This window comes from Nematolebias whitei, chromosome 17 (assembly GCF_014905685.2).
Source record: "Nematolebias whitei isolate Nwh7 chromosome 17, NemWhi1, whole genome shotgun sequence".
NCBI classification, from domain to species: Eukaryota; Metazoa; Chordata; class Actinopteri; order Cyprinodontiformes; family Rivulidae; genus Nematolebias; species Nematolebias whitei.
The window spans coordinates 25,016,368-25,037,178 of NC_056514.1; the positions used below are offsets into that span (position 1 = coordinate 25,016,368).

At 39.2% G+C, this 20,811-nt stretch overlaps 1 protein-coding gene across 1 annotated transcript in view; it reads left to right on the forward strand.

The window, feature by feature from the left end:
- The first annotated feature begins 682 nt into the window (after window positions 1–682).
- LOC119423970 (transient receptor potential cation channel subfamily M member 4) overlaps window positions 683–20,811 on the forward strand; it is a 33,708-nt gene continuing 13,579 nt past the window's right edge. The window contains exons 1-12 of the mRNA XM_037691405.1: window positions 683–939; window positions 9,345–9,406; window positions 9,484–9,661; window positions 9,951–10,131; window positions 16,135–16,304; window positions 16,644–16,821; window positions 17,200–17,264; window positions 17,357–17,590; window positions 18,852–18,954; window positions 19,051–19,172; window positions 20,173–20,478; window positions 20,585–20,686. Of these exons, the coding sequence (XP_037547333.1) occupies window positions 913–939; window positions 9,345–9,406; window positions 9,484–9,661; window positions 9,951–10,131; window positions 16,135–16,304; window positions 16,644–16,821; window positions 17,200–17,264; window positions 17,357–17,590; window positions 18,852–18,954; window positions 19,051–19,172; window positions 20,173–20,478; window positions 20,585–20,686 (1,728 nt within the window). The 5' untranslated portion in view covers window positions 683–912. The remainder of the gene's footprint in view (window positions 940–9,344; window positions 9,407–9,483; window positions 9,662–9,950; window positions 10,132–16,134; window positions 16,305–16,643; window positions 16,822–17,199; window positions 17,265–17,356; window positions 17,591–18,851; window positions 18,955–19,050; window positions 19,173–20,172; window positions 20,479–20,584; window positions 20,687–20,811) is intronic.

Sequence of the window (20,811 nt, forward strand, 5' to 3'; positions counted from 1 at the left end):
AAGTAAATTTGCATGTCATAATAATAATACTTTATTTATAAAGCCCTTTAAAACAACCACAGCTGCAACAAAGTGCTGTACGCATAAAATCAAGAACATTTAAGCACATAAAACAGTTGTTAAAATATTAAGAAAAATAAAAACAATAAAAACAGTGCAGAGCAAAATTCAGCCTGTGCTAAAAGCCAGGGAGTAAAAATGTGTTTTTAAAAGAGTTTTTAAAATTCATTTAAAAGTCATTTGGAAATCAAGGTCCCAGAGTCTGGAGGAAGAGTGAAGAGGCCCAGAATCCACGTTGCTTTAAGTCCAATGTGAAGTTTCCACAGTCAGTGATGGTTTGGGGCCATGTCCTCTGCTGGTGTTGTTCCTCAGTCAATGCAACAGGACATTTTAGAGATATGCCATTCTGCTGACGAGTTTTATGGAGATGCTGATTTTATTTTCTAGCAGGACTTGGCTTCTGCACACATTGACAAATGTGCCAAAATCTGCCTGTGGAATATATTCTAATATTCTGAAACACTGAATTTTGCTTGTTCGTTATTTGTAAGTCACCATTTTCATTTTTACGCATATGGTAGAGTCAGCCTCCAGGGGGCGCTAGTGTTCTCTCGACTTCAGCCTTTTCTCCACTTGTTAAAAAAACTTTTTTTTTTTTTTACTTGTTAAAAACTTTACTCGCAGACTGAGAAAAGTTGCTGCAGTGTTTAAAATGTAAACACTCTGGACTGTCTCCTTTCGTTTATTAGTTTACTATAATGGCCACAGTAATTTGATGGTCGCTGAGTAATTGGAACACAGGATGTTAATGGTTGAAACAAGTTCTTTAATTTGGAAGTCCCATGAGAGACGTCGTACGTCTCAGTGGTATTTTCTTGCAAATCGCTCCCTGACACAGAAGAGAAGGAGAACATGACAGAAGCAAGTGAGAAGGATCAGGTAGGTGGGTTTTATCTGTAATACTAACAATGTGATGTCACGATGGCGCGTGCACGTGATGGAAATTGAACGAGCCTTTAAAATAAAACGAGTAAACAGGAAGTTCGATTTCTTTTAATATTTGAATTAACACAAAAAAATACCAAAAAAAAATAAAACGTTCTCTTACATTTAATAAAGGTTACAAAAAAGTTAATTAATCCTGTCTGTTAGTCTGTTAGTTAATAAAACATAAACTTCACTTCTAAATTCTAAGGAAGAACCTAAGCTGTATTCAAATTTCAGGCTCAATAATCCAGATAAATCCAACAAAGTTAAGTCAGGTCCTCGACTGTTTCTTTTTGCTGAAACATTTCTCTTTCATCCAAAATTGTTAATCAGTCCGAGGAGCCACAACAAACTCAGTATAGCATAGTGGGTCAACCAGTTTGATGGTTCTAAGATGGTTTCTGGAGTCCGCCCTCTCCCCCGCCAATTTGTTTGAGGCAGTCATGGCCAAAGTGGTTCAAAACATCAAAGTTCATGCTCCATAATCCAGGTAGATAAATCCAGCAGGTCCTCTGGACATGTTCTTTGTGTTGAAACGTTCCGTCTTTTATCCAAAAGAGTTAATCAGTCTGAGGAACCGCAACAAACTCAGCCATAAACGGCACCTTCTCATAGTGGACCAACCAGCTTGCTGATGACATGATGATGACATGAGTACCACAGACTGTACCAAGGGGAGGCCAAACATTGACGCCCCAGTGGCTTTCAAACCCCAAAGTACATTACGGCAAAGACTGGTTCATCCCAAAGATCCAGTCCCCCGGCACAAACAGAGTAATATTGTGTATGTTGTTCAGTGTCAGGATGGTGATCAGTCTTACATCGGGGAAACTAAACAGCCACTGGCCAAAAGGATGGCCCAGCACAGAAGATCAACATCAGGCCAGGATTCTGCGGTCTACACTCATCTCCAGGCCAGCGGTCACTCTTTCAGGGATGAAGATGTTCACATCCTGGACAGAGAGGAACGATGGTTTGAGAGAGGAGTAAAGGAGGCCATCTTTGTGAAGAGAACTTGTCCATCTTTAAATAGGGATGGTAGACTCCGTGTTCAACTGTCCCCTTCTTACGATGCTGTTATTGCTAGTATCACTCAGCCCCCTGTGAATAGCAAGCGGCCATCAGGTCACTAATGTTGTTAGGCTACATGTAGTACAGGTAGTTCTGGATGTCACCAGCAAACTGGTTGATCCACTATAAGAAGGTGCTGTTTATGACTGAGTTTGAAGAATCTGTCCAGAGGACCTGACTTAATGTTCTTAGATGGACGGCGGTGGCTGAGTGGTTAAAGCAGTTGTCCTCCAATGCAAGAGCTGGGGCTTCGATTCCACCAGCTCACATGCCGAAGTGTCCTTGGGCAAGACACTTAACTCCTCATTGCCTCTGATGTGTGACCCATTGGTGTATGAATGTGATAAAGCACTGATTAGTATTTATATAGATCTAGTAGAGTGCTGTATGAATGAGTAAATGAGGGCACAGATTGTAAAGTGCTCTGAGTATCTTGATCAGATAGAAAGGTGATATACAAGTACAGCCCATTTACCATTTAGGTTTATGTACCTGGATTATTGAACATGCATCAGGACATTCCAGAGGAACCTTTCTTTCACCTAAATGTTGCCACCTGCCAAAATGTAAGCTTATTTTTCAAGTTATCATGCTAACAGCACATATGGACATTTATGGTGGCAGTGATCTTGGATTTTGAGCTGGCAACACAATTGCTGAAAGAAATCTTTTTTGCATCTTGTAGCGACACACCAAAATGGAAGTCAGTGCCCATGAGTTATAGGAAACCACTTGAGGTCACGTGACCTTGTGATTCACAAGGAGGACCATTACCAAAACGTTCAAACATCTGCACTTGGCATTTTGGTAGACATTGACTAAATAGCCCTGAGTAGTGCTGACTATGTGAAAATGATTTATAATAATAATAAAATGTGTGTGATATAACAATAATGTAATATTGGAATTTAAATAAAACTAAAAATACCAGAAAGATGTGTATGCAGTGGATATAGCAACAGATGAGAAATGGGAAAATGTCATTGTGTCTCCATTAACAAGTCAGCTGATATGATTTTATTTACCTCAGTGTGAATGTGATCCAACCAGAACTGAAGCTAATAATGTAAATGTTTAAAAGTAGCCTATAAAACTGATTTAATGGCTGTTAATTAGCTAGTAGTTAGTAGCTTCTGTGGCAGATATTGCTATGCTGTACAGGCTGTATCATGCTACAGTTTAGTTCAGATTATTAAATAGTCCAAGCTGGTATTTCCTCCAGTAACATGTTCTCTTTGCAGGATTTCTGAAAATGTTCTTTTAAATCTTAGGTATAGATGAGATCACTGCAATTACATGCAGCTATTAACGGCTACATTAACACAATTTCCATGTTACAAAAGTTAGTTACAATAATCAGTTAGTTTATCATTAGACAATATATTTTCCTTATATAATATCCAGCTGTTTTACAGGGTTGTTGTATGAAATTAACATTAATTATAGAGTATATGAATTTACTGTAAAGATTTGAAAAATAATTTGTGACAGATCCATTTGGATGTGCTGGTAATAATGTCTGCTGTGAGCAGTAGTCCATTTTGGACGCCATCTTTGCTTCTCCACGATGTCACAAATGTAAAAAATGGATGCGATGCGCAGTGCACGCTCTAATGTTTAAGAGAACTCTGTCGGTACCTCATTTGTTTTTCAAGCTATCATGCTCATAACATGCACGGATGGACAGAAAGAGGGTATTTCAAATTCACCATGCTTCACTTCACCATGGGGGACAATAAAGGCCTCAACAAATATTTTCTGCATGTGTTCATGTAAAAAATTTTTCTTTTTGGACTCGGCTTGATTTTGTTAAGATGCTTGCCAAGCCTAAAAAAACTAGGGCACTAAAATCACACAAAATCTTGTGCTTTTAAATTGTCGTTTATAGCACAGCGCAGTTACAATCAGCCTGTTTTAGAGCAGACGTCAATCCAGTCATTTTCTTAACACACTTCTTTCCAGGTTTAAAGGGTGCTGGGTCTATTTCCTGCAGCCATTGTGCGAGAGGCAGAAGAACAGACATTTTTACTCAAAAAAGTCTTCAAAGTACTTAAAAAGTTTTCACCTTAGATATACTTTTTTTTCTTGCTCAACATTTTGGTATAGACAAGGCTGACAATGCTGCAGATGAGAAGGGTGTGTTTTCCAGGTAATGTTGGCCTCTTCCAAAAAGAGATGATGGGCTAAATTACACTCCGGGGTGTGGGAACTGGAGTTGCACAAAGGGAGAAGAGTTAGCGGGTTACGCAATCAGTTTCCATAAAACTCTCAACATGACTTAACACATAAAGTATTAAGCAGCAGAAATAAATAACTTGATGAAGTACATTTAACCTTTGTGGGTTATTTAGCCCCAAGGGCAGCAGGAGGGTTAAGGACATATATTTAGCAACTATCAACAATATACAGTGGTGTGTGAAAGTTTGTGAACCCTCTAGACTTTTCTACATTTCTGCATAAATACCACCTAAAACGCATCAGATTTTCACAAAAGTCCAAGGTTCATATACTTTTGCTACTCACAAATATGTAATATTGGATCACACATTTTGTTCAGTTAAAATCATCCATGTCTCATCCTGTTCCTGTTACCTCAGGTGTTCCCCAGGGCTCTGTCCTGGGACCCTTGTTGTTTATCATTTACCTTCTCCCCTTTGGTTACGTTTTTTGCAAACATCATATTCAGTTTCACTGCACGCGGATGACACCAAGCTCTATCTCTCAACCAAACCTAACTCTACACTTCCACCCTCGTCCCTCACTAATCGTCTCCTTGAAATAAAACACTGGTTCACTTTAAACTTTCTTAAACTAAATTGCAATAAAACAGAACTTCTTTTAATTGGCACTAAATCATTACTATACAAACTTCATGCTTCTCCATTCCGGTTGATAACTCTTCCATCTTTCTCTCACATCAGGTTAAGAGTCTGGGTGTAATCCTTGATAGCACCCTCTCCTTCGCCTCCCATGTCAATAATATCACTCCGTCAGCCTAATTCCATCTACGAAATATTCATTGTTTCCATCCATCCCTCACTCCTCACTCCACTGCTGTTCTGATCCACAGTCTGGTCACCTCTCATTTAGATGATTGTAATTCTCTTCTTTTTGGCCTACCACAGAAAACCCTCCATAAATTACTACTGGTCCAAAATTCAGCTGCTCATATCATTACACGGACCCCCTCAATCCATCACATCACACCTGTTTTACAACAGCTTCATTGGCTTCCCATCCCATATCGCATCAACTACAAAATACTCCTCCTTACCTTCAAAGCTGACCATAACCTCGCGCCTCCATACCTTTCAGATCTTGTTCACATTGCTACACTCGCTCGTACCCTCAGATCCTCTTCTTCTATTCAGCTCATTGTTCCCCTTGCCCGTCTTGTTCCTATGGGGAACAGAGCGTTCAGCTGCTCTGCTCCCCAGCTCTGGAATTCACTCCCACCTGATATTTGCAACACAGACTCATTGCCGCATTTTAAATCCCAACTCCAAACTCATCTGTTTAAAGTAGCCTACGCACTGATTGCAACTGCACTGTCTTCTATTTTTTACTTGTGTTTACTGTTTGTATAATATTGTCTGTTTTTATGCTCGACTATGTACGGTGACCTTGAGTGCCAAGAAAGGCACCTACAAATAAAATGTATTATCATTATTATTATTATTTTCCTCAATAAATAAATAACCAAGCATTGTATTTGGTCTCATTTGCTTAACAGGGTTCTAAAACGTTCACAAACTTTCAAGCACCGTTGCAGGTGACCTTTGTTATTCAATTTAAATTTTTTTAAATATAATTGCAATTAATTATACAATTTACAGTTTAAATGGCAAAGCCATTTTTTTCTAGTACAATTGTATAACTTTTCAAAGCAGTGCTGGTAGATTCTCTGTTTATCAGGACATGGCAAATTGTAAAAGTTCAAAAACAAATTAAAAAATTGCAGCGTGGAGTTCACAGCTTTTGAGCTTTCGAACTGAAAAAAAAAACCTCCCTGTATGGAGAGTGAAACACATTTTACTGCAGCATAGAAGCAAAGTTAGTTTAAATGAAGATGTGTGTATTTTGTTAGTTTATTTTATGTTATCATTTGAGTTGTTCAGTGTTCTGTTCCTCATTGCTTCTCCTGTTTTCTGCTCCAGTTTCTCCCTTTCATTTTTACTTTTACATTTTACTCATATGTATTGAGCTTGAATTTGTTTTATAAAATGCCTATTTTTTGTCTTGTGACCAGCCAATCACATTTTGTTATAACTGAAGAAACTTTTGATTTAATAGAAAATGACAAGTTGTTCTCAAGAGACTTACTTGATTTGCACAGCTAAATGAGATGAATATACAGTAGTTCATATTATTACACCTCTTTCTTGTGTTACTTAGCATAATGTCTGCAGGGAAAAGGGTGTCGTGGTGATGAAAGAGCTGTGTCAAAAGGCAAAGTTCTCAATTTACTGGTCTGTCTTCATTCCAACCCTCACCTCTAGTCATGAAGTTTGGATCATGACCAAAAGAACGAAATCCTGGATACAAGCGGTTGAACTGAGCTTCTCTCGCAGGGTAGCCGGTCTTAGCCTTTAGGGTGAGGAGCTCCGTCATTCTGGGGGAGATTGAAGAAGAGCCGCTGCTCCTTCGCATCGAAAGGAGTCAGCTGAGGTGGTTTGTGCATCTGATTAGGATGCCTCCTGGATGCCTCCCTTTAGAGGGTTTCTGGGCATGTCCGACTGGTAGGAGGTCCTGGGGAAGACCCAGAGAACGTGGGAGGGATTGTGTATCTTCTCTGGCCTGGGAACGTCTCGGTGTCCCCCAGGACGAGCTAGAAAGAGTTGCTGGGGAGAAGGAAGTCTGGGTTCCTGCCTCTGCGACCCATCTACGAATAAGCGGTAGAAGATGAAGAAAAATAAGTAAAAATAATCACATCAGCAATGATATTTTAACAATCAGAGTCAGAGAGTCAGAGATTCTTTATTGTCATTCGCACCTCATGTGGTACATGTGGTGGAGCGAAATTATGTACACAGGGTCCCAGTTACATCCAACAATAAAATTTATAAGAAAAACAGTAATAAGATCTAAGATATGAACTAAGAAAAACATCAACTAAATGTACACTAAGCACTCATAACATAAAAACATTGAACATCAGCACAAACATGAACATGAGTCTGTGAGCAGATGTGCATGCATGAACACATCAACATTGAAACAGATCAGCAGCAAAATGATGTGATTTTTCACAGTGATTATTCTAGTTAGAGATTCATGAGTCTAACAGCCTCAGGGTAGAAGCTGTTCCTCAGTCTAGTGGTTGTACACTTAATGCTCCTCAACCTCCTTCCTGAGGGGAGTGGGGCAAAAAGTGTGTGTGCTGGGTGAGTGAGGTCCTTCATGATGCAGGTAGCCCTCTTCCTGCATCTAGAGGTGTAGACGTCTGTGATGGTGGGGAGGCTGACTCCAACAGTCTTCTGTGCAGCCTGAGGAATGTCGGAGTCAGCCTCCCCACCATCACAGACATCTACACAGCATCTACATGCACAAAATGAGAAGATTTAGTTTAAACTTAAGAACAGACTATATATACAGGTGCTGGTCATAAAATTAGAATATCAAGAAAAAGCTGATTTATTTCAGTAATTCCATTCAAAAAGTGAAACTTGTATATTATATTCATTCATTACACACAGACTGATATATTTCAAATGTTTATTTATTTTAATGTTGATGATTATAACTGACAACTAATGAAAACCCCAAATTCAGTATCTCAGAAAATTAGAATATTACTTAATATCAATAAAAAAAGGATGTTTAGAAATGTTAGTCCAACATGAAAAGTATGAACATGAAAAGTATGAACATGAAAAGTATGAGCATGTACAGCACTCAGTACTTAGTTGGGGCTCCTTTTGCCTGGATTACTGCAGCAATGCAGCGTGGCATGGAGTCGATCAATCTGTGGCACTGCTCAGGTGTTATGTGCCCAGGTTGCTCTGATCGTGGTCTTCAGCTCTTCTGAATTGTTGGGTCTGGTGTATCACATCTTACTCTTCACAATACCTCATAGATTTTCTATGGTGTTAAGGTCAGGTGAGTTTGCTGGCCAATTAAGAACAGGGATACCATGGTCCTTAAACCAGGAACTGGTAGCTTTGATACTGTGTGTAGGTGCCAAGTCCTGTTGAAAAATGAAATCTGCATCTCCATAAAGTTGGTCAGCAGCAGGAAGCATGAAGTGCTCTACAACTTCCTGGTAGATGACTGCGTTGACCTTGGACCTCAGCAAACACAGTGGACCAACACCAGCAGATGACGTGGTACTCCAAACCATCACTGACTGAGGAAACTTGACACTGGACCTCAAGCAACGTGGATTATGTGCCTATCCTCTCTTCCTCCAGACTCTGGGACTTTGATTTCCAAAGGAAATTCAAAATTTACTTTCATCAGAGAATATAACTTTGGACCACTCAGCAGCAGTCCCAGGTGAGACACTTTTGACGCCGTCTCTTGTTCAAGAGCGGCCTGACACAAGGAATGTGACAGCTGAAACCCATGTCTTGCATACGTCTGTGCATGGTGGTTCTTGAAGCACTGACTCCAGCTGCAGTCCACTCTTTGTGAATCTCCCCCACATTTTGAAATGGGTTTTGTTTCACAATCCTCTCCAGGGTGCAGTTATCCCTATTGCTTGTGCACTTTTTTCTACCACATCTTTTCCTTCCCTTCGCCTCTCTATTAATGTGCTTGGACACAGAGCTCTGTGAACAGCCAGCCTCTTTAGCAATGACCTTTTGTGTCTTGCCCTCCTTGTGCAAGGTGTCACTGGTCGTCTTTTGGACAACTGTCAAGTCAGCAGTCTTCTCTATGATCTTGTAGCTTACAGAACTAGACTGATAGACCATTTAAAGGCCTTTGCAAGTGTTTTGAGTTAATTAACTGATTAGAGTGTGGCACCAGGTGTCTTCAGTTTTTAACTTTTTCACAATATTCTAATTTTCTGAGATACTGAATTTTGGGTTTTCATTAGTCGTCAGTTATAATCATCAAATTTAAAATAAATAAACATTTGAAATATATCAGTCTGTGTGTAATGAATGAATATAATATACAAGTTTCACTTTCTGAATGGAATTACTGAAATAAATCAACTTTTTCACGATATTCTAATTTTATGACCAGCACCTGTAGGTTCAGTTTATGAATTTATTTTTTTTTAAAGCCCCCCAAAGCCTTTTTATTAATTCAGTCTTTGAATATGTTAAAACTGTTTTCAGAGTTGGATCCCCAAGGTCTTCAAGAAAAGGGAGTGCACCACCTTTGTGGAAGATTCTTTCAGGTACTCCTCATGATGACTCCTGTGTTGATGCTATCAGAAGATGATCACTGACCTTGTTGTCCTTCCTCTTCTGTCAGTAATGGAGCTCTGTGTCAGTGTGGAAAAGCAAAAGATGCCCACAGTTCTGTGGCTCTCGGGGACTTTTTCAGCACAGCCATGGTGAACCACTGGGACAGCGCCCAGCACTCGTCTGAATACCCGACTGACGCCTTCGGAGAGGTGCAGTTTGCAGGAGCCAGCAAGAGACACAGCTATGTGAGAGCCTTTCTGAGGATCTGATAACTTCTCTGAACTAATTAATAAATGACAACTTTTATTGACAGAGATACTATTAATTTGCTGCAGTAGTCAGTATTTTTCATATTAAACCTATGGCTTATAGATGTACAAACAAAGACAATGCACCGAGTTTGAGATCATGAAATCACATTCGTATTAATCTTTTGCTCATCTGATCTTCAGCATTAACCAGTTTTTGTTTACTTGTAACATCTGACACGTTTGTTCAACCAAATGTCTGATTTGTCTCTGATGGGGAGCTCAGTTCTTGCGTCTGTCATGGGACTCCTCTCCGTCTATGGTCTACACCATGATGACGACCCACTGGAATCTCCCTGCACCCAATCTGGTGGTTTCTGTTGTGGGAGGAGAAAGCAGGACAAAGGTGAAGACCTGGGTGCGGGAGGTGCTCAGGAAGGGACTTGTGAAAGCTTCTCAAAGAGCAGGTAAACACGCCCTGACAATAAAATACCAGGAAGTTGTCATTTTTCAGACTTTACTGCCTTTAGTTTGGACAAGGTTGGTGTTTTCATGTATTTCACTTTGCTCACAGATAAAACCATCAACTCTGTCCTCACTTATGAAATGGCAAAAATCGCTGACTTTTGTTTTTGCCTAAAATGAAATTGCTATGTATATTATGAAACTTTAGTCATTTTTCTGGGAGTTTATATGAAGTTTAGCTCCTGATCTTTTTTTGTGAAAGATACATGTTTTGACAGCGGAAACACAACACGAGATTTATATGTAAAAAATAAAGTTAAATCATTAAATATTCATTCAAACTTTATTTAGACTAACCTGTTTGTAACGGTTGAATGAATATTTAATGTAACTGTGTCAAGTTTGTTGGCCTCTTCTCACACACCTTGTCATCTCTGCTCACAAATGCTTTGTGGGACTGAGATCAGAGCTTTGTGATGGGCGCCTCTAAAACATTGACTTTGTTGTCATTTAGCCACTGTCATTGTCCTTTTGTAAGGTACATTTGTGTCTGAACTTTCACTTTGTGGCTGATTTCATGAGAGGTTGTTTAATATTTGTTTCCTCCTGATAACGTCTATTTTGTGAAAAGCACCAGTCAAAAAAAAAAAAAAAAAAAAGCAACAGCCAGCATCAGGAAGGGCATCCAGCGTAAAAATAATTGCCAAGTCTTTGTGCAACTTAATTTGCTGTGGCGACCCCTGAAGAAGGGAGCAGCCGAAAGAAGAAAATTTTTTTAGGCTTCTTTATTGCTTAAAAGTGGCCCTAGGGGTGGCTGAAGAATAATCTATGGTGGTCAAGGGCACCATTGGCCACCCTCTGGGTACCATTACACCTACTTATAGTTAAAATTACTCCGTCCACTTGCCAGGTTCCATCACTCGGTGCCACCTCGAACAAGCAAAAATTTTATTTTTTAAATGCACTATTAACTGCATTAATTTGCACATGTTTATCATGCCCATTTCAATATCTTGCACCAAAAACATTAAGGAATTACTTGCATTCCAGTTAAATTCCAGTCCAGAAAAACACTCATCTCGAAAACCACATTCTCTGGTCACATCCCTCAGTGACGGGGAACATCATTGTACCGCTTGTTTATGCTTCTTTTCAGGTAATGGTTTCTTCCTCACTGAGTGGCCTTTCAGCTCATGTTGGGCAAAGACTTGACTCTCTCTGACTAGCTTCAACAGCATTTTCGCAAATTCTTTTGCTTTTGTTTTGAAGTTGATGGACTTATTTCACACCTAAACACCTTCATCTGAGGACAGATGAACAGTATGATAGACGGCCATTCTTATGGTGTGTATACTTGCATGGAATTGTTTGAACAGATGAACATAGTAGAAGTTAGTGGTTGATGTCACAGTTGTGTAGTTGTTGTCACAACATAATCAAATCACTAAGTGTGTTGGAGCAGGGAAACAACTAAAACATGCAGGATGGTGTTCCTTGAGGAGCCACTGATCAAACCAGTCAAAAGCTTCCAAAGCGATGACATCATCATCAGAGCTTTCCCAGACTGATTAAAGGCATAGTGTTTGTAAACATGTGACTTTTAATCAACTAATTTGTAGATGAACAGATGCTGAGATATATTCATCAATTAAAACGGGTTCTTCATTTTTCTGGACTGAATATAAACGTGCGTTGAATTTAATGAAATGTAACGTGAGACGTTATTTATCTTTGACCCATCAAAATGAATGTGGCCATTTATTTACAGAACCAAAGTTTAACATCAATATTTACATTAATTTGGCAAAATATGAAAATAACAACATAATTAATCAGCGGGCTGTACAATTATGATCAATTATCCACACGGCGGTGGATAAGAACTTTGCTTCAGACATTTCTAAAAATTATCTATAATGATTTTAGCAGATAGGAGAGTTTAAAGATGGAAAGATGGAGTTTAAAGGAAGTAAAAGATGGTGTGTGAGGGGGAGTGTTGACCAGAACCGACACTCTCCATTCGAACCCAGCTTTTCCTCGGTACGCTCGGTAGTAAACTTGACTCATTACCTCTCTGAAGATGAATCAGCAGATACGGAGTTCCAGTTAACGCTACCTGTCCAGCATCTCCATAGGATGGCTGTGACTCGTCCGAAGTAGTGACGAGATTCCGTCCGACACAAGCTCACCTCAGCAAGTGGACTTCACATGAGTGGAGTCCTTCAGAAGTTCCACTCAGCGGTGGAAGATGTTATAATCCAAACTCGGAAGAGCCTTATCATGGCTGGACTTCTGTTCTCCCAAACGACTTCACAGAACTGCGAACATCTCAGAACTTCTCCGCCCCCGAACTGAGAGAACTAGGAAGTACCGGCATTTAAAGGGCTCTATTTCCGGTATATTTGAGCGTTCCTGATTGGTCAATGTCGACCAGACAGGGGTGTGGTTTGTGACGTAAGAGGTTACTAGAAGTCAGAAAACAGCAAGAATTGTTATGGAACAGATTAAAACTGTTCTCAGAGACAGAGAGAGTTTTGTTTTGGCGAGTTTGGAGAAACAGGTGCCAACTTCTCTGTTGACGTCTGAGAGGATGTAAACAAGACAGTTGTTCCAACACATGTCTGCTTCGACTCCTGACCTTGGAAAACGCACACTTGCTCATTCAAAGACAGAAATCAGAAAATGCATAATTACTCTGTAACAGACCTTAACATGAATTCTAACTTTGCATAAGCAACTAAAAAATCATTGTTACTGTTTTACAGTTAATAAAATTGATTAGTTCACTGCAACATCTAAAATGGTTTGAACTAAAACACTTTGGTTATCAACATTTGTAAAATAGTAATGATAATAAAAAAGAGAGTGTTCTTTCACTTGATTTTCAAGAAAGAAAGTCTCAGGATGGGTGAACCTGTATTTCTGGATTCAAATCAATGAAATGACAGTTCCTGTCCCACAAGGTTCTTAAGGTCAAGGGTTTTGACCTTAGGCTTAGTTTTGACATCAGGTCAAGTTCACTACAAATTAAAAAGTCTCTAAAAAAAACTCCTTTTCCCAGCATTTAGCAAATATAAATAATTTGGGAAATCCTAAGTGACATAAAACAGAAAAGGTTTAATTTGATGTTAGAGATAAAATGGTTATGTGTGTTTTTGTCATAGTCTGTTTTTTTCAGTAATTTAATTGATTTTTTTTTAGTTTTATTTCTCCTTGTGGTTCATGTTTTATTCTTCCGTCCCTTGTGTTTTGGTTCAGCTCCCTGTGTTTTCTTGCCAGTTTGAGCGGCTTCGGATGTTATCAGCCCATTAAATGGCCGTTATTAGTTGTTATCATCCCCATATGTAGCGGTCAAACTGTCCCACCTACCTCCTAGTAGGTTTAAAGGCATGTTATTATCGTTATTATTGCTGATAATAGGCAGCGTCGCACGGGGGTAAACCAGGAAGTGTATATTTTGTTTTTTTCCTGCTTATGTAACCCTTTTCCTAAACGTAAGCTTAAACCTGACCCAGAGGACCAACCCTAAGCTTAACCCCCTTACCCTTGCGCCTAAACCTAACCAAGACCCTAAGCCTAACTGCCAGACCCTTTACTCTAAACCCAACCACCTGAAACTATTATGAGCGCTAACAAAGCTAAAAACAGTGCCTATTATCATGGCTAACAACACTAACAACGTACCTTTAAACCCACTAGGAGGTACAGGAGGGGCAGTCTGACCGCTACATATGGAGGTGATAACAACTAATAACGGCCATTTAATGGCTGATGACATCTGAAGCCGGTGCCAGTTTTCATTTTTACCCTCAGTCAATCACTTACACCCATTTCTCAATTATTAATATTAATAACCCAGGTGCTGCCACTTTCCACTCAACCTCCAATCTATTTAAGCTTTCTCTACTTATTTTATTTTAAATATAATAAAAAGTTAATTTTACCCAAGCTCCTCGTGTGCACCTGCATCTGGGTCCAATCCCTTCATGGACCGTGATAGTTTTTGTATAATATATGCAAAAATATACACTGCCTGGCCAAAAAAATAGTACCTGGATTTAACTAAGCAAATAGGTACAAGTCTCCTATTGGATAATTACTGCATGGGTGATTATCTTTCAGCTGGTAACAAGTTATTTAACCCCAACTGGTGCAATGAGTTGCTTCTCATTTCTTAAACAACCATGTGGAAAGACTCATCGTGTGGTTGTGGAAAAGATGTCAGTCTGTTTGAGAAGGGTCAAATCATTGGCATCAAGCAGAGAAAACATCTAAGGAGATTGTAGAAACTACTAAAATTGGGTTAAGAACTGTCCAACGCATTATTAAAAACTGGAAGGATAGTGGGGACTCATTGTCTTCGAAGAAAAAATGTGGCCTGAAAAAAATTCTGAATGATCGTGATCGACGATCACTTAAACGTTTGGTTAAATTAAATTCAAGAAAAACAACAGGAGCGCTCAGGGCTATGTTTAATAGTGAAAGTAAGAGCATTTGCACGTGCACAATGTGAAGGGACCTCAAGGGATTGGGACTGAACAGCTGTGTAGCCTTAAGAAAACCACTAATCAGTGAGACTAACTGGAAAAAAAGGCTTCAGTTTGCCAGGGAGCATAAAAGATTGGACACTGGAGCAATAGAAGAAGGTCATGTGGTCTGATGAGTCCAGATTTACCTTGTTCCAGAGTGATGGTGCATCAGGGTAAGAAGAGAGGCAGGTGAAGTGATGCACCCATCATGCCTAGTGTCTAGTCATCAATGCAAGATTTTGGTGAAAAATTAATGCAACACTGGATGGAAATAGATCTTGTGACATTGTAGAAGCTTATCGAAACAATGCCACAGTGAATGCTGCTGTAATCAAAGCTAAAGGCGGTCCAACGAAATATTAGTCTGAGCTTTTTTTTTTTTGGTCACAACTTTTTTTTTGGCCAGGCAGTGTAGTTTCAACTAAAGATCCTTTACAACAAAAACTGATGTATTATTTTTTTAAAGTATGAATATGGGGAAATTTCCCAAGATAAAACTATTAAAACAATAGCATTTTTTTCTTGGCTTGTTACAAGATTTCAGAACATGACCAGGTCAGGTTTTCCTGTTTTCTTTTATCTGGCAGGACATGTTTTCAGGAGGCAACAAGTCTGCAGGTATCTACTATTGTACTACCATGTTGAGTCATGGAGTTTTATTATGAGCAGGCAGCTTTTTTCTTAAAAGATGCAACGTTCTCTGAGTAAAAAAAAAAGAATGCTGTCTGGATGGCTAAAGGTTTTGCTCCCAAATGTGTGTATACAATTTTATTAGTGTTTTCACAGATCTGCAATTTGACATACATATGCTCTGTGAGCATGTGATCATTGATGCTGATTTATACGTGTTGCGTTGGTAACAATTTGGATCGTCCCATTGAAGAAAAATATTTTCTACTTTTTTATTACAGCCTAGTATGTGCAGTTTTTTTAAGTGGTGTGTTTTAAACCATACAGCGTAACATGGTAACAGTACAAATAATTTCGATACATTTACCCGTATTTTCTGACGTATAAGTCGCATCAACCAAAAACGCATCACGAAGAGGAAAAACTTGTATAAGTCACTTCAGCATATACGTCTAATTTATTATGCATCACCGCTGACCCATCACATTTATAATGCACTTATTTAATAGTCAAAACAGCTTCATTTCACCTGGGCAGCGCAGCTCCATCCATCCATCGTGGCTGGAGCCGTTAGCTCCAGCGTTCCTCCGTCTGCACCAGCTGAGTGAAGCGAGCGCGCACGGGAGGACTCACTGTTGCAGTTCTTCGAAATTTAAAGCGTCAGTCAAAAATTGTGTTATGAATATGGAAAAAAAAAAACATATATAAGTCGCAGGACTGACAAATCTATGCATAAAACTGCGACTTATATGCCAGAAAATACGGTAAATGTAATTTCCCTTCTGAGATAAACATAAATGAAAACATCTTGTGTAAAATCAGGGTTGGTTCTTTCCTGTCCAGGAGCAGCGTGGATCCTGACTGCAGGATTGCGTGAAGGTGTTGGTAGGTGTGTCGGCGAGGCGGTGAGAGATCACGCCACTGCAGCTTCTTCAGACTCCATCAACAGAGTGGTGGCACTGGGCGTCGCTTCATGGGGTTTGGTGCATAACAGAGAGCAACTTGTCAATCCGAAGGTTGTATTTACACAGACCCCACCCCACACACACACACACAAAAAAATACTGAAAAGTATCTTGTTCACTTGTATTGTTGGTCCAACATGTAAATATTAACTTTGAGTTAGAACATGTTTGTACAGTTTTATCTTTAGATTTTTGTTTGAATGAGTTGGAAGCATTTTTCAGTTAAGTCCTTGGCTTTATTCTTGCATAATAAGCAAATAAGAGCATCGTGTGCAGTATTCACAATAAGCTCAATGCACTTTTATTTATTTTAGCAATGAGGTGTAGATTGTGCTGCGTCGTAAATAAGGAAACGTTGGAATTTACCAACCAAAATTTTTCCTTTTGCAGGGCTGTTTTCCTGCTAAATACTACGTGCAGAACTCATCTCGAGATTCCTGCAGCCTGGATAACAACTACCAGGCCTTCCTGCTGGTGGATGATGGGAGTGTGGGCCGCAGAGGAGGGGAGACGACCTTCAGAGCCAAACTGGAGGACTTCATCTCCCATCAGCGCACAGGAATATGGGGTGAGAAACATTACTTCTGTTCTGCTTAAATTCAAATTGACAAAGATATTTGTCCTTTAAGCTCAGTGCTCATGCACGCAACATTTAATTCAACCCATGTGGCCATTTTAGTAGTCCTTTATTTATTAATGCAAAGATCCGTGGTCATCCACTGAATAGAAACTACTGCACGTCTAAAAAAATGACACACGGGTCTTCAGCGTGAAAAAGTTTTTCAACAAGCAAACGTTTGCCAATAAAAGTGTTTTTAATAACTTGTTTCGCTGTATAAAATAAATGTTATGCAATTAGCATGTTCTAATATGTATTTTAAGTGTTGTCTCTGTGATTTTAAAAGGAATTTGTGCACAAAATATGCTACACATTTTGTTCAAACAGGTAGCGGCAGCATTGACATTCCTGTCCTTTGCATGCTGATATCCGGGGAGACGAGCATGTTGGAGGTAGAGACAAAGACAGAAAACAATTTATGTGTGTCTCATACTAAAATTAATATTTTTAATAACATTGAATTAATGCATTTAATTTCGGCCAGAGAGTGGATGTTTCTCTGAAAAACTCCATTCCCTTGTTGGTCCTGGCCGGTTCAGGAGGCATTGCAGACTTCCTGAGTGACCTCTTGGAGAATCTGTCTTCAGCCCCAGTCTTCCAGTCTTCTAATGAGGGGGACAGCGAGGCCAGTCCTAGTGTGGATCTGAAAGAAAAAGTGACGGAACGAGTGAAGAATTTGTTTTCTGCTGAACCAGACACAGACAAACTTGTTAAACAGGTAAGACCTGAAAATTGTGTTTGGACAGAATGAGGAAAGTTTTCTGCTTTCTTCAAGTTCAGCAAAATAAGACTGTTGTAATTTACCAGTTTTTATGGTCCCTCCTTGACTTTTTTTAAGACGTTTGTAATAAACCTTTCTTCAACTGTACGCTAAAATCACATACATTTTTTTTTTTTTCATTAACATGTTTGATTTATCAGACCTTTACTGAGATTAGAGCAGGTCCTTAGGGCATCCTTTTTCCTCAAAGTACTTTGTGCCTCAGCCTGTGTTTTCAGGAACAGACTTCTATTTACGTATTTTATTTTTTTATTAAATAATTTACTCACTTTAAGCTGTAGTTTGAGGTATTTCAAGTCCCACAAAATCTGATTTCTACAAATAAACTTTGTGCATTTATTGAATATTTTAGATGTGACTTTTGGATTATGATTTACTCTCACTGAGCTGCCAACTTTTATTGAAACAGACATCCTCACACGTCTGCCTCTTTACACTCCTAAAAGAAAATAATAAAATTATAGAGAGAGGGTGAGTCTTCAACTTGTGACAATAATAGCAGAAAAATAATTCAGTTTCAAAAACTTGCTGTAGTTTATTGTTTTGTCAAACACATAGCATTATTTAAAACATACTGGTAAACACATGCACTAAATGTGTTACAAGGTGGAAGAGTAAAGGAGAAAAAAAACAATAAACTCTAAATAATTTGTTGCAGACTGGTGCATAGTGTTCAATGCAGGAGGAATCTGAGTTTTACAACAGTCTGCACATGATGCAAATTCAATGTGCACTTTTTGAGATGAAGCCCAACTTAGTAGTTAATTAGCAGTTCATTTAGGTCATAATCGGCTATTAAAATAAAATGCAATGGGTTTTTAACTCATGGCCACCTGCAACTTTGAGTTGAGGTGAAGCAGAATAAGAGTGAAATGATCATTTATGTTGTTCAGTGAGCTCGTTCTGTCCACCTAAGTATATAAATACACATTATCTAATGACGTCACTGTCTGTCAATTGATGCTTGTTGAAGAGACCCTTAACAGCGTATATCAGTTTTAATCTTCCACAGTTACTTTATGTTATTAGTGTGTGCTTCTGAAAGCTACACTGCTTAAATGAGATTAAATTTTGGTCTCACAAGTTATCACTTTTAATGGCATCTTTGGGAGGTTAAGTGTTTCTTTTGCAATCACAAACTTCTGTGCTCATGGGTGCAACAATTTCAGTGTTTCTGTCTCCTGACTTCTACCTTCAGGCTCTCAGCATTTACCAAAACAAGCATTTTATAACAATCTACCATGGAGAACAGGAGAGCCCGACTGATTTTGATACAGTTCTGCTGAAAGCATTAGTAGGAGGTGAGTGAAACTCTTCTACATGCTGGATTTTGCTCTTGTTTGTATGTGACAGTATTTTCCTCATTTTGATCTTTGTGTGTTTTTTCCTTTTTTCAGCAAGTAAGTATTGTGTCTCAGTTGAGGCTTCCCCTTACAAGGAAGAGCTCAACCTAGCTGTTGCTTGGAACAGAGTGGACATTGCTAAGAGTGAACTCTTTAATGGAGACATCCAGTGGAGGGTGAGGAGATAAACACAACAATCTGTAGCAGGGCTGAACAATTAATTGCATTTACAATAATATCGCGATATGCTAAAATTAGATTTTCTCATCGCGAAGGCTGCGATTTGACTGGTCATGTGATCTGGTTACGTGACTTGCGAGTGAGCGGAGCAAAGCAGAGAAGGGAGTGGGAGAAGTCAATACTGCGCTTTAACCAGTTGCACAGTGGCGTCAGGCTCGACAGAAGCTGATACATCTGAAAGTTTGGTACCGAAGAGGGGCAGCACGTCCGTTGTTTGGAATTATTTTAACTATAAAAAAGAAGACGGTGCGCAACAACATCTATTGTGCAGAACCTGCCTTGCTGCTGTTGCTACCTCTCGAGGTAACGCCACAAATCTTTATCAGCACTTAAAAAAACACCACAAAGCCATTTACGATAGTTGCACGGCTAGAATGCCAATGCTTCAGCTTAAAGTAAGCAAAGTACCAGCCGGCAGGGATCACTGACCGAACTGTTCAAATGTATTACTCCGTATGAACATAATTTGAAACGGCACGCGGAAATAACTCGAGCAATAACAGAGTTCATAGCGAAAGACATGATGTCCATTAATATAGTGACCAAGCCTGGGTTTACGGAGTTGGTAACACGATAAGCAGTACAGGATGCCCTCGCACACACATTTTAGCCAAGTTGCTAACCCAGAGCTATAAAAAACGCAGAAATAGAGCTGAAAACTGTGGAGTTTTTTGCAACTGAAACAGATTTATTGCTCGTGTTCGTTGAAAAATACATGTGAAGAAGACAATGAAAAATAATCGCATATTAAATTGCAATCTTGAGGTAAAAAAAAAATTGCAATTAGAATATTTTCCAAAATCGTTCAGCCCAAATCTGTAGTAAATGCATTCTATAAAGATTTGGTTATAAAGAAGCATGTCCCAGCCAAACAAAACTATGGTATTAAATAAGATTTATTGCCTGATTATAATTTTTTTAAATCTAATCCTACAGTATGAGGACTTGGAAGGGTCCATGACAGATGTCCTGATCAACGACAAGCCTCAGTTTGTTCGTCTTTTCACTGAGAACGGCCTGAACATCCTGGACTACCTGACTTATGGACGACTGGAACAGCTCTATGGCTCTGTGGCTGAGGGCACACAGTTATACCAGCTACTTCAGCGCCGCTTAGCCATGAGAGTTGGAACTACACCTATGCCTACATCACATCCACCAGAGAGTTTACCAGAGACACATTCTAAATTATTAACAGAGAAAGCTCAGAGTGAAACACAGTCTGAGATCACCCTTTTTGAGGTGAGCTTCCTTTTGAAAACGCTCCAATGGTCTTGGTCTGTGCTACTTACGTGAAATATTATTAGGAAAACGCCATTTAACAAAGCTTTTTGTTGTGTTTTGCCAGGTTTCAGGAGTCCTGGAAATATTAATGGGTGATGTTTGTGAGCTGTTCTACTATGACGTTTTGGGCTTACAAAATGTCTCATCCCAAAGGATAGCTCCAAGGGTACTCGTTTTGTTTTTGTTAGTGTTTTTAAAGAGACAAAAATGAATTTTCTCTATTTCCCTGACAATCTTAACCTTAACCACCTGCTGTCCTTGGACCAAAATGGAACTTGCACACCCAAGGAC